The sequence below is a fragment of the Podarcis pityusensis genome, assembly GCF_964106645.2.
Source record: "Podarcis pityusensis genome assembly, chromosome: 1".
Lineage (NCBI taxonomy): Eukaryota > Metazoa > Chordata > Lepidosauria > Squamata > Lacertidae > Podarcis > Podarcis pityusensis.
Window position 1 is genome coordinate 5,754,714 of NC_138028.1, and position 14,451 is coordinate 5,769,164.

At 49.2% G+C, this 14,451-nt stretch overlaps 1 protein-coding gene across 1 annotated transcript in view; it reads right to left on the reverse strand.

Moving 5' to 3' along the window:
* GCH1 (GTP cyclohydrolase 1) overlaps nt 1-13,377 on the reverse strand; it is a 49,693-nt gene extending 36,316 nt beyond the window's left edge. The window contains exon 1 of the mRNA XM_080992791.1: nt 12,648-13,377. Coding sequence (XP_080848917.1) covers nt 12,648-12,993 — 346 coding nt within the window. The 5' untranslated portion in view covers nt 12,994-13,377. The remainder of the gene's footprint in view (nt 1-12,647) is intronic.
* Nucleotides 13,378-14,451: the final 1,074 nt, after the last annotated feature.

The following is a 14,451-nucleotide window of genomic DNA, read 5'->3' on the forward strand; positions in this document are numbered from 1 at the left end:
TATTATTATTATTATTATTATTATTATTATTTTCAGGTTGCGTCCCGCAGCGAACCGGAAGTACCGGAAAGGGTTACTTCGGGGTTTCTACGCTCGCGCATGTTCTCAAAATGATGTCACACCCATGCGCAGAAGCGGCAAATCGCGACCCGCAGACGTGGGTTGCGTTCTGCTCACATTGCGAACGGGGCTCCGGAACGAATCCCGTTCGCAACCAGAGGTACCACTGTACACAACTTTTACAAGACATCTGAAGGCAGCCCTGTATTAGGAAACTTTTAATGTTTGGCATTTTATTATGTTTTTATATGTGTGGGAAGCTACCCTGAGTATAAATAATAAAAAGTTGTTGTTGTTGTTGTTTGCCATCCATTTGACCGGCTTCCCCCAGTCACTCAGGGCATCTTCCAGCAAAAATATAAAAACACAATCAAACAATATAAACTTTGCTGTGCTTCCGAACACCCGTTGCTGGAAGCCTCAGGACAGGAGAATGGTTCTTATGCATGAATCCTACTCGCTGGTTTCCCACAGGCAGCTAGCTGTCCAGTATACCTCGGCCTCGGTCCAGTATACCTGAAGGAGCGTCTCCACCTCCATCGTTCTACCCGGACACTGAGGTCCAGCACCGAGGGCCTTCTGGCGGTTCCCTCACTGCGAGAAGCCAAGTTACAGGGAACCAGGCAGAGGGCCTTCTCGGTAGTGGCGCCCTCCCTGTGGAACGCCCTCCCACCAGATGTCAAAGAGAACAACAACTACCAGACTTTTAGAAGACATCTGAAGGCAGCCCTGTTTAGGGAAGCTTTTAATGTTTGATGTAACATAGTATTTTAATATTCTTTTGGAAGCCGCCCAGAGTGGCTGGGGAAACCCAGCCAGATGGGCGGGGTATAAATAATAAATTATTATTATTATTATTATTACTGTGGCCTTGTGAGAACAGGGTGCTGGACCAGGTCGGGAAAGGCCAATCACTCTCTGTGAAATGGCTACAAAACTGCCAACCTCGCAAGGTTGTTGTGAGAATGAATTCAATACATGACTCTTATACCCTGGTGCGGAAATAACAGACGGAAACATCGCCATCGTATTAGCAGCGGTTATTATGCCTGGGTTCTGACAGGGCTGCTCTTAAGAAGGTGACGCTTAGGAACCAGAGTCAACTAGCGAAGGAAACTGGACTTCCTGCCCAAGGGAAATGCTTTTAAGTCCTACTGAAATCAAACGCAAACAGGAGTGTGATCCTATACCCGCCTACACAGATGCTAACAAAGGCTTGATTATTGGAACTCGCTCTACGTGGGACTGCTCTTGAAGCTGATCCAGAAACTCCAGCGGGTGCAGAATGCCGCGGCGAGACTCCTTACAGGGTCCTTGCCGTGGGATCACATTCACCCGGTGCTATACCAGCTGCACTGGCTCCCGGTGGAGTACAGGATCAGGTTTAAAGTGCTGGTTTTGAACTTTAAAGCCCTATGCGGCCTAGGACCCTTGTACTTACGGGACCGCCTCTCCTGGTATGCCCTGCGGAGGACCTTAAGGTCCGCAAATGACAACATTTTGGAGGTCCCAAGTCGCAAGGTGATTTGATTGGTCTCAACTATGGCCAGGGCCTTTTCAGCACTGGCCCCGAATTGGTGGAACGCTCTGTCACAAGAGACCAGGGCCCTGCGGGACTTGACATCTTTCCGCAGGGCCTTCAAGACAGAGCTGTTCCGCCTGGCCTTTGGTTTGGACTCAGTCTGACCCTTATGTTTCCCTCCCCTTATGGTTTTGATCTATGGGCTACTTTTAAAATGAGGCTGCATTTTAAATTGCATTTTAACCCGTATTTTAAATTGTCTTCTTGTGTCCCCCCCCATTATGTTTTTATTGTAATTTTACTGGTGTTAGCCGCCCTGAGCCCGGCTCTGGCCAGGAAGGCGGGGTATAAATATGATGATGATGATGATGATGATGATGATGTCCAACAGGACTTACTCCCAGGTAAAAGCACAGCAAGGTCCACTGAACTTAATAGAATTTAACTTCTGTGTATGTTTTGGGAGGGACTCCAAAGGTCATCCAGTCCAACCCTCTGAAATGCATTTGCCTACAACAAATATAAAGCATGCGCCGCTGGGGCATTTAGAGCATGTGTGGAGTGCAAACTCCCCATCGGCAGACATGACGTTGGATGAAAGAGAGGATCGCAACAGTTGGGAGAAGATAAAATCTGAATAGGAAGAGAAGAGAATCGCCCATGATTTGGAGCCTTTGCGTCAGAGGTAAAAGAGCCTGTTGCTATAGGAACTATTTGCATGGCTTTAATGTCACTCGGGAGGCGAGCGAAAAGGAAAAGATGAAGAGGCTGCCTTTACAGCCTTTAGGGCAGGTTAACGGAAGACACAAAATGGCTAAGATGGCTGGCTCTCTGGTGCTTTGAATTCTCCAGCCACAGCCGGAATAATCAAAAACCACGAGGAGTTTACGAAGTTGCTTCAAATGCCAGAGCCGGAACATGAGCCAGCAATACTTACAGGGGCTCAGACTGGGTGCATGCGCGCCTATGCAAACCCATGTGCCGACAAAGGGCTCTCCTCAAAACCCCTGACTCTTGCCTTCTCGCCTCCCATCATCTCTGCCCTCTGTGGATGGGACTCTCTAAGTTTCCCTGACTTGGAAAAAGGCCAGTTCAGAAGTACAATGAATGGGTGGGTGGAAATTTCACATAACTGGCAAGAGTTGCACTCTGCTACGGCGGGGGTCATTAACTTTTCAATGCCCGTGGGAGCATTGGATTTTCTTTTTTCTTTTTTTGTATAATTTTTATTAAAGATTTAAACAAAACATATTATCCGAAAACATGTCATGCTTAATTTCCCCTCTGTTTCCTCCCTCCCCCCCCACAAAACCCACCCCCCCACCCCCCTGACTTCCCTCCGTTCCAGTCTTTGGTTTCTCTGTGAATGCTGTTCTCTGCATGTTACAAAGTTGTCTAAATCCTTAAATTATTTAACTGATTATTGTCAATAAAAAGTTTGTGATGTTTATTCAAAACCTGCCAATGAGTCCAATTCACTTTGTTGCCTCTTCAAATACTTTGTAAAGGGTTCCCATTCATCTTTAAAGTCACAGTTATCCTTGTCCCGTAGCTTATGTGTCAATTTTGCCAGTTCTGCATAGTCCATCAGTTTTTCTTGCCATGATTCTTTAGTTGGAATTTCTTCAGTCTTCCATCCTTGTGCTATTAGGACTCTCACAGCCGTTGTCGCATACATGAAGATGTTTTTCAGCTTTTTTGGCAGATCTTTCCCTACAATCCCTAACAAAAATGCTTCAGGTTTTTAAACAAATGTTAGATGGAACATTTTCTTCAATGGAGCATTGGATTTTCAAGCAAGTGCAACAGGCATCACATCCTTTGGTCTCTTAAGAACATAATAAAAGAGGCTGTTGGTCCATCTTGCCCGTGTCTAGTTGTGGGCTCTGTTGGTGAATGGGCACACGGAGCTGGACCTCACTGGGCTTCTTGCACCAACTAGAGAACACCAGGCAGCTACATTCTCCCCCATAAGTGACCCTCAGAATGATTCATCACTCTTCTTTCCCGATGCGCTTCTGCGACACATATCCGAAGATATGTGCACACAGTACAATAGCAGAGTCCAAGCAGTAGCTAGGCATTGGAGGTGTGGATTTCTAAGCTACTTTATTACATACTAAACAGAACAAAAGAAATCATGGGTCCTCTCTCCTCCTTCATCTCCGAGAGAGAACAGAAAAGCGATAGTACAACAGAACAGCGTAACTGAACTTCCGTTCTCGTGACTCCAACAGTATGGAATGTCAACACAGACATGTGATGAAAACAATCACGCACCCTGCAACGGGAGGAATGAAATCCCAACAGGCACAGCAGTTTAAGAAGGGTGATAATATACATTCACCCTGGAGAAAAGACGACCGAGGGGTGATTTGATAACTGTATGACAGGTGACCACCCAACCTCTGTTTAAAAAGCTCCAAGGAAGGAGAGTCCATCACCTTTAGTGGGAGTCTGTTCAACCATTCAACAGCTCCAGCTGTCAGAAAGTTCTTCCTGATGTTCAGTTGGAATTGCCTTTCATGTAAGTTGAATCTATCGGTTTGGGTCCTTCCATCTTCCATGTGACAGCCCCAGGGGCGGAGGAAGGGGGTGCGGTGGGGGCGGGCTGCCCTGGGTGTTACCTCTGAGGGGGGTGACAAAATGCCGGGCGGCACTCACCGCGGGGCCTGTAGTGCGTCCGAACCATGCGTCTCTCCCGGGAGTGACACAGCATCCTGAGCGCCCAAACGGTCCGCCCGCTGCCTCCCCCTCAGCTGTAGGGCAGCAGAGTGGGAGGAAGCAGGCCGACTCCTCGGAGGCCTCGCGGAGCGTCCTGCCCCGGCTGGCCACGCCACGTGGGCGGCTGGCACGTGCGCTGCCCCAGGTGCCCAATCAGCTTGCTCCACTGCTGGACAGCCCTTCAGATATTTGAAGATAGCTATCCTGTCTCCTATCCATCTCCTCTTTTCCAGGCTAAACATATACAACTCCTTCAAGTGCTCCTCATAAAACTTGGTTTCCAGACCCTTGTTCATCTTGGTTGCCCTCCTCTGCACACCTTCCAGCCTGTCAACATCCTTCTTAAATTGTGGTGCCTAGAACTGGACCCAGTACTCCAGGTGGGGTCTGACCATGGTAGAATACGGTGGTACTAGGACTATTCCCGTGAAAGTAACTTCCCATCGAAAGGGAGGGAACCCTGCGTTTTCCCCATTCTCTGCTTCATCAACAGCGCTAGCAAGGAAGTCTTATAGCTATAAACATAAACACCACAGAACGAAACTTGCCTTCGGAAGAAAATATTATTGGTTACAAAATTTTACTCCTTTCTTGTTCCCCCTCATATTTTTTTCACAGCTAAGCTGTGAAAAAGAAAATAGAAAATTGTGCCAACATTTTTTAAAAAAAATTCTGAAAAATAAAAAAGAGCTTTGGCAAGTTTACTTTTCATGAGAGTCAAATTAAGGCACTTTCCCCCAATGTATTGACAGTTTAAACAAGTTGAAGACACGGCAGATCATTCAGAGGCAATAAAAGGCTTTAAGAGACACCTGGTCGAAATTGCAGCCTTTCTTCACTCCGCTTTCCTGCCAAAACGGTATTTACAAGAAGAGTGACGTACAAGAGGCAACAAGGTTTGCTTCTGCCATCAGTGTCTCTAATGAGGTCTGGAATCATGCGCCGAGCCCCAAATGGAATCAATTGTTTGGAAAGCATCTGCTAGTTCCTCCATCAACATTGGCAGCGGAGAAAAGAGGTCTAATTTAATTCACATTTGTGATTGCACACAGCGCAAGTGGAAACAAGGGGGGCAGAGTCAGGCTTTATTCCTCCACTTTCAAGGCAGACAGACACACTTGTCTCTTTTGCACAAATCCTTTGGCACAAAACTATACGCTGTGGAAATTGTTCGGTTTGGTTTTGTATTTTTTAATGTTTTCTATATTGCTTATGTAATGGCAGAAAATGAGGAGGAATTAAAGAACCTTTTAAGGAGGGTGAAAGAGGAGAGTGCAAAATATGGTCTGAAGCTCAACATCAAAAAAACTAAGATCGTGGCCACTGGTCCCATCACCTCCTGGCAAACAGAAGGGGAAGAAATGGAGGCAGTAAGAGAATTTACTTTCTTGGGCTCCGTGATCGCTGCAGATGGTGACAGCAGCCACGAAATTAAAAGACACCTGCTTCTTGGGAGAAAAGCAATGACAAACCTAGACAGCATCTTAAAAAGCAGAGACATCACCTTGCCAACGAAGGTCCGTATAGTTAAAGCTATGGTTTTCCCAGTAGTGATGTATGGAAGTGAGAGCTGGACCATCAAGAAGGCTGATCGCCGAAGAATCAATGCTTTTGAATCATGGTGCTGGAGGAGACTCAAGAGTCCCATGGACTGCAAGAAGATCAAACCTCTCCATTCTGAAGGAAATCAGCCCTGAGTGCTCACTGGAAGGACAGATCGTGAAGCTGAGACTCCAAGACTTTGGCCACCACAGGAGAAGAGAAGACTCCCAGGAAAAGACTCTGATGCTGGGAAAGATGGAGGGCCCAAGGAGAAGGGGACGACAGAGGACGAGATGGTTCTCAAAACACGAGACAGTGTTCTCAAATCTACTAAAAATGAGTTTGACCAAACTGCGGGAGGCAGTGGAAGACAGGAGTGCCTGGCGTGCTCTGGTCCATGGGGTCACGAAGAGTCGGACACGACTAAACAACTACGAATATTGCTTATGAGTAGTTTCATTATGTTTGCAGTTATGTGTATTCTCATGTTGGAAGCAGTCCTGTCCTGAGCATGTTTTTGAACTTTGGAAAGGCAGCAAACAAATGATATACAGCGTATATTTTAGCCAAGCTTCTAATATTGTGCCTTTGAATAACCACAAGCATTATGGAGAGATTTAACCACTTTTGACTCCTCTTTTCAACTTCCTCTTTTACCAGTTCCCCAAATTTCTAGGGGATGTTTCTTCCTTTGAAGTCAAATGTAAATATGCTGGACTTTCTTGGCAATTGCCCATTTATATATATATTGAATTTGATAGCACTATGGTCACTATCTGTATTTGGTTCAACAACATTTACATCTGGCATCAGATCCTGAGAGTCCCTTAAGGTTACTTCACCTGTGTTCAGATCCATGATCTACTGTTCTCAAGTTTCGCATCTAGAAAATGCAAAGTGGTACACCAAGGGAGCTGCACCACTGATTAAAAATCGCAAGTGATTCTCAAAACAGTGATCTGCAATGCACTTTCAGGTGGTTCACCAGGCAGAAGTCAGTAAGGAGAAGCCGTCGCCATTGCCACTTTGTTAGTTCTTACTGGTTGCTCAGCAGCTAATTGCACACGGCTAGACCTTATGACACAAAAAGGCAAACAAACTGACAAGTGGCAGGCAGCCTACAGCGCTAACTCCGAAGCCTGTGGTTTAATGCAGAGCAAGAATTTTGAAGCATTTGCCTCGCTACACCTTCGGCGGAAGCAATTCTGAATTTGCCCTGGTGTGGCTCCTGTCCAGGACGGACAAAAACGCAAGCAAGGGCAAAGTGATTGGGACAAAATACCCAACTCACTTTACATGTTAAAAAAAAAAAAAGTCAAAGGACCCCTGGATGGTTAAGTCCAGTCAAAGGGGTTGCGGCACTCATCTCGCTTCAGGCCAAGGGAGCCAGCGTTTGTCCACAGACAGCTTTCTGAGTCATGCAGCCAGCAGGACTAAACCGCTTCTGGTGCAATGAAACACCATGACAGAAACCAGAGCACATGGAAACGCCATTTACCTACCCACCGCAGCGGTACCTATTTATCTACTTGTGCTGGTGTGCTTTCGAACTGCTAGGTTGGCAGGAGATGGGACAGAGAAACAGGAGCGCACTCCGTCACAGGAATTCGAACTGCTGACCTTCTGATCGGCAAGCCCAAGAGGCTCAGTGGTTTAGACCACAGCACCACCCGCATCCCAACTTTGCATGTATGCTCATGTGGTCTGTACTGGTAGTGACTGACCATGAAAAAGAGTTCTTGGGAGTGGATAGCCCACCTGACCTCATCCGCACTGCTAACCTGACAGGGCAGCGACAAGTTTGGTGTGGTGCAAGCAGGGGCATACGAAGTGGGAGGCAGAGGGGGCGGGCTGCCCCAGGTGCCACTCGGGGGGGCATGAGAAGATGGCCCCTGCCTCCCCCCAGCTGTAGAGCAACTGAGGGCACGTGGCGTCCATAAGGGCTGCCTCTCGCACAGCGACCGCACGGGCTGCCACGCATGCGCACTCCGTAAGGGATGCCGTGCATGCGCAGTCCGTACAGACGTCGCATGTGCGCCGCCGGGCGGTTCGTCCTGCCCCGGGTTCCTCCGCCACTGGGTGCAAGCACCCTGGCAGCAGTGTTAGAAACCCAGATGTATATGCTAGGTGCCAAATTGCACCTTAAACCTGGTTTATGGTCTCCACAATGGAATGTCCAGTCGCCAGGGGGTTGGGTTTGATGACCCCTTCCAACGCTACAATGCTACGATTCTATTATCTCAACTACAATCTGCTGGGACAACTCAGTTGGTAGAGCATGACTCTTAACTTGAGGGTCATGGGTGTGATAGGAATTTGGAGATCTTAGGTATATGTTAAATGTTCATAAGTGTACCAACCAAGCACGTACATAGATCAGCACAGGAAGACCGACCTGAAACAAATTTTGATTCCCAAACTGAGCAAATGATTTCTCTGCAAGGTCAAAGTGGGAAACCTACCCATTGTCTCTTTCCTCACAAATCCTGTCCTAAGGGCACATTTAAGATATGAATAGGGTGTGATCCTGACCTGGCTCAGGAACTAAGTATTTATCATTACAAAAGACTGGCCAGGCTCCCAAGGCAATCCAATCAATTGACCATTAAACAGGTAAACAAAGCACTCAGATTTCCTGTAGACCGCCTTTTCTGTGATGTAGGTGGAATGTATCTGAGGGGTGGTCTTACGTTACACCCCTTCTGTGATGTATGTATGATGTTTCTGGGGGTGATCTTGATCTACAGGGTGGCAATTTCAAAAGTCTTTATAAGGCCTTGCACACCATTTTTCGGGGTTCCTCCTCCTTTCCTGCGGGTGAGGGGAGCACCTTGTTGCAACCGATCAATAAAGATCAGGCTTACTAGCTGCTTTGCTTCTCAATATGCTCTGGTTGGCCTCTGTTCTTTTCTCCTACCAATAGGGAACCTACGTAAGGACTCTATATGGGCTCTTGGATACCCCATAAGGGGAAAAGGGCAGATTTTGTTTACAACATGGGTTTTAGCCCCACATTGGGCAAAACATTGCAGGGGTTTTGAGTAGATGACTCTCGTGGTCCCTTCCAGTTCTAAAATTCTACAAGTCCATTGCTTGACTGCAGCTTGCTCTCACAATTCACTCATCCCTGTATGCAAAGAGGAGGAACACACACAGTGGAAATGGAAACAGAATTAACTATGGACTAAGGTGGAGGTTTTTAAGCTGTGGTTGCCACTGTGGTCTCCACGTAGTCGCCATTGGACAACTGTCAGTAGCAAAATGTGCCTGGTGCCCGGCTGATTTCTGCTCTGATCTCCCTTCCACTTCGCCCCTCCCAGTGACGTGGCTGGAGGGAGGTGATGGGGGCAGCACAGCCCCAGAGGACGCCACCCACTAAGATTCTGACCCAGCTGCGAAAAAGGAGAATTTCATGCTAGGGATCGTTGGGGAAAAGATCCAGAATAAACTACCGTATTTTTCGCTCTATAGGACGCACTTTTTCCCCTTCAAAAATGAAGGGGAAATGTGTGTGCGTCCTATGGAGCGAAGATGCCGGCTGCAGAGGTGACGCGCGGCTATGGCAGGAGCCTCTCCGCTGCGCCTTTCCGCTGCTCCCTGACCTGCTCTTTGGGGCTGGTGGTGGGCTTCCCCCCGCCAGCCCCAAAGAGCAGGTCGAAAGGAACCTGAAGCCTGGAGAGCGAGAGGGGTCAGTGCACACCGACCCCTCTCGCTCTCCAGGCTTCCAAGGTAGCCGCCTGAATGCACCTTAAACGGCACCTTGTTTTAGAGTGGGAAAACAAGAGGGGGAAAGTTCTCCCCCTCTCTGCACAGCGCCTCCTGCTGCTTCACTGAAGGGGCGCTGGGCAGAGAGAGGAAAAATTTTGTTTCTTGTTCTCCCCCCTCTAAAACAAAGTGCGTCCTATTGTCCGGTGCGTCCTATGGTGCGAAAAATACAGTACCAAGATCACAATAAAGGTAAAGGGACCCCTGACCATTAGGTCCAGTCGTGACTGACTCTGGGGTTGTGACGCTCATCTCGCTTTATTGGCCAAGGGAGCCGGCCGAGGGAGCCGGGTCATGTGGCCAGCAGGACTAAGCCACTTCTGGTGAACCAGAGCAGCGCATGGAAACACCGTTTACCTTCCCGCTGGAGCGGTACCTATTTATCTACTTGAACTTTGACGTGCTTTCAAACTGCTAGGTTGGCAGGAGCAGGGACCAAGCAACGAGAGCTCACCCCATCGCAGGGATTCAAACAGCTGACCTTCTGATCGGCAAGTCCTAGGCTCTGTGGTTTAACCCACCGCGCCACCTGTGTCCCACAATAGCAAGATCACAATAGCATTGCATAAACCCGTGGGGCAAGTACACTTGTTATAATGGCATGTAACTCTAAGCCAGGGGTGTCCAAACTTTTTTCAAAGAGGGCCAGATTTGATGAAGTGAACATGCCTGAGGGCTTTTGAGCTTTTTTTAGGATTAAGTTGTTGAGCTTTCTTTAGGGTAGAATAGAATTTATTATTTATACCCCGCCCATCTGGCTGGGTTTCCCCAGCCACTCTGGACAGCTTCCAACAAAACATTAAAGTACAGTAGTCTGTTAAACATTAAAAGCTTCCCTAAACAGGGCTGCCTTCAGATGTCTTCTAAAAATCTGGTAGTTGTTGTTCTCTTTGACATCTGGTGGGAGGGCGTTCCACAGGGTGGGTGCCACTACCGAGAAGACCCTCTGCCTGGTTCCCCATAACTTCGCTTCTCGCAATGAGGGAACCGCCAGAAGGCCCTCGGCGCTGGACCCCAGTGTCCGGGCAGAACGATGGGGGTGGAGACGCTCCTTCTTTTTATGATTTTACCGCAAAGTTGTTGGGCTTTTTTTAGGATTTTACTCCAGAAAATAACCTACCACAGGGGCTGGATTAATCCGACAGGCCCCCAAAACGGACTTTGGACATGCCATGCCTGCTCTAAGCCATCATTTATTTTTAGGGAATGGGTCATGGGTCAGGGACAGGCATTAACTTTGCATGCAGAAAATTTCAGAGATTCAATCCTCACAGCTGAAAGAGACCCCATCCTAAAATCCTGCTAGTTGGTGTACTTTCCCAAACTTGGGTCTCCACCTCTTTTTGGACTACAACTCCCATCATCCCTAACTAGCAAGACCAGCGGTCAGGGGTGATGGGAATTGCAGTCCAAAAACAGCTGGAGACCCAATTTTGAGGAAACCCTGGTGTACATAGTACTAACAATAATGCTAATAACAATTTTATTATTTTTATATTGGCCAAACATAACGGTCCTGTTTGAAATCCTGGAGAGCCACTAGTCAGAGGGAGAGGAGGGGGAAGAAAGAGGGAGGAAGGGAAGACTCCTCTGAGACCAGATCGAAGATGGAGTTCAGGGAAGAGCTAAGATTCATACTCAGGAGTTTCTGATTCACAACCGAGGGTGTGTTCACACCAGGGGACATTATTGGGGATGTCTTTACCCTATGCAAAGGAGTCCACACCTTGTCTAGAGATTAAGAGTGGTTTTAGCCTTAAGGACTCAGATCTGTGTGAAGCTGGTTGGACAGTGCCCCAGATGGTATTATTTCACAACAAAGTACAGGATATGCTTGCATTCTGGATGATGTCCTGTGAGCAGGGATTAAAAACCCAACACAGCTAGTAAATGGGAGTGTGAACAAGGCCTCAGGTTTCTTAGCTGCTTTGCTATGCTGGCGCCATACAAAGTGACCCAGCAGTTTAAAGTTGTTTCATTCATTAAAATTGAAGTTTAGTATTAACTTTTAAAGTCATCTTAAAATGGGAGGAGCCTGCAGAAGGCACCTGGTCCAATCCTTGGAAGCATCTTTAAAGCCCTAAACGGCCTCAGCCTAGTATACCTGAAGGAGCATCTCCACCCCCATCGTTCTACCCAGACTCTGAGGTCCAGCTCCGAGGGCCTTCTGTCGGTTCCCTCACTGCAAGAAATGAAGTTACGGGGAACCAGGCAGAGGGTCTTCTCGGTGGTGGCGCCTGCCCTGTAGAACGCCCTCCTGTCTGATGTCAAGGAGATAAAGAACTACCTGACTTTTAGAAGATACTCAAAGGCAGCCCTGTTTAGGAAAGTTTTTAATGTTTGATGTTTTGTTGGTTTATTATTATTATTCTGTTGGGAGCCACGCAGAGTGGCTGGGGAAACCCAACCAGATGGGCAGGGTATAAATAATAAATTGTTGTATTATGATGATGATGATGATGATCTCCAATTATAGCTGGAGAACACTCCTTGTCTGAAATCCTAAAGAGCTGCTTCTGCCAGTCAGTGTGGGCATACTGAGCTAGATGGCTTGACTCTGTAGAAGCCAGCTTCTTAAATTCCAATGCGTTTCCAAAGTAACAATGATTTCATTGGAAATTCACTTACCAACTTTTGTAATCTCCTGCAGGCAAGTCTCTTCCCCAACCTTTCTCTATTCCGGTGCCCTCTGGTTGCTTTGGACTAAAACAAGGCCACCAGCCCTGGGCAGCACTGCCTAGTGGGCACTGCAGTCCAAAACAGCTGGAAGGCACAGAGTCTGCTATAATCTACCCCATGGGAACAGCGAGGGTGCCTGAAAGGACCTACACGGAGCCCTTTAAGCACATTCATTTATTGGAACCAGGACACTACAGCCAGCTCAAATTGCCCCTAATTTGAGAAGAGCAGCCTGCCTACCTCACAAGGCTGTTGGGAACAGGAGCAATGCAAAGCACTGGGCATTCTGCTTTGTTTTTAGTTTGGCGGGGATCTATTCTCCAGGTGCACCCTCGTGCACCGGAGCCCTGCTCACCTGTGATGGTCTCTTGGTAGCCCTTGGTGAAGAACTGCATGGCGGTGGCCGCCCTCCAGGGGGTCTTGAGGAGCCCCTGGCGCTCGGGGTCCTCGCCCAGGGCGCGCAGGATGGTGCTGTAGGCGGCGGCCAAGCCGGGCAGGTTCATCTCGTTGTCTTCCTCGCTGCGGGTACGCTCCTCTCTCCAGCTCTCGAAAGAGCTGGCTGCAGCCTTCGGGCAGCGCGGCGCGTCCGCGGAGGAGCGGCCGGGCAGCGCCTGCGGCGGCTTCTCAGCCAGCGCGTAGCCGTTGTAGCTGGAGGCTCGCAGAGGCTGCTCCAGCAGCGCCCGCGCCTTCACCTTCTCCATGGCTCCGGAACCGGGAGACCTGTCCGTGCGGCTGCGGAAAACCCTGGAGATGTGGGCTGGATCTGGAGACTTTGCGCGCAAAAGGACGCGCGCCCTGGAGGGACGAACACCCGAGGGGTCGTGCCCGGTCTCAGACAGAGGGAGCGAGTCTTTCTACCCAGCGCAGGAGCGCAGGGATCCGCAGCGCAGCGTTGTCTCCAGCGCTGGAGACGGTGCGCCAAAGCGGTGACCCGTGCGCCTTGGCGCTGGAGAGGTTGGGAAGTTCCTGGCGGAGCGTGTTCCGGCAGGGAAAAGCGTGGCGCGCCTCGACGGAGGAGGGAAAAGAACACCGATGTCAGGATCCGGCCCTGCCTTTCCCTCGGCTCCACCCTCGGACTTTTCCCCGGCCGGCTCGCCCCACTTTATAGCGCGCCAGGCTTCGGCGCAGCTCCTATTGGGCTCCCCTGCCCGTGCGTCACCCGCCCTGGCAGCCTGTAAGCGGATCAGGCGGCCGGCGAGCTCCACGGGCGGAAGCGGGGGTAGCGGCCGGGGGAGCCCAGGCTGGGCCAAGCGGGGACGCGGAGGAGCCCCTGTCGAAGCGGGAGAGGCTGGGTCGCTGTGGGGAGCGCAGGAGACTGCCTGATGGCTTTTATTTGGTTCATAAGGATCTTTGCGTACTGCCAACTCTTAAAAAAATAATATCCTGGCCGACGGGTACGATAAAATCATGAAAACATCAAAACAATGTGAAATCGCTAAACCCAAATGACCAGCGTGGAATCCAATTCACTTTCGTTCTTGTTTTGTTTTGCTTTGAATGTCACTCTAATGTTCTTGGAATTACAGCTAAAGCATCCAGGACAGATGACCATCCAACCTCTGCTTGTTGTTGTTGTTTAGTCGTGTCCGACTCTTCGTGACCCCCTGGACCAGAGCACGCCAGGCACTCCTGTCTTCCACTGCCTCCCGCAGTTTGGTCAAACTCATGCTGGTGGCTTCAAGAACACTGTTCAGTCATCTCGTCCTCTGTTGTCCTCTTCTCCTTCTGCCCTCCATCTTTCCCAACATCAGGGTCTTCTCCAGGGAGTCTTCTCTTCTCATGAGGTGGCCAAAGAAGAAGAAGAAGAAGAGTTTGGATTTGATATCCCGCCTTTCACTCCCCTTCAGGAGTCTCAAAGCGGCTAACATTCTCCTTTCCCTTCCTCCCCCACAACAAACACTCTGTGAGGTGAGTGAGGCTGAGAGACTTCAGAGAAGTGTGACTGGCCCAAGATCACCCAGCAGCTGCATGTGGAGGAGCGGAGACGCGAACCCGGTTCCACAGATTACGAGACTACCGCTCTTAACCACTACACCATACTGGCCTTCAAAGTATTGGAGCCTCAGCTTCCCTTCATGGATCACTGCCTTGCCGTGGCGAAGGGGCTTGAATAACTCAGAGAAGCTATGAGCTATGCCAAGCAGGGCACCCAAGATGGA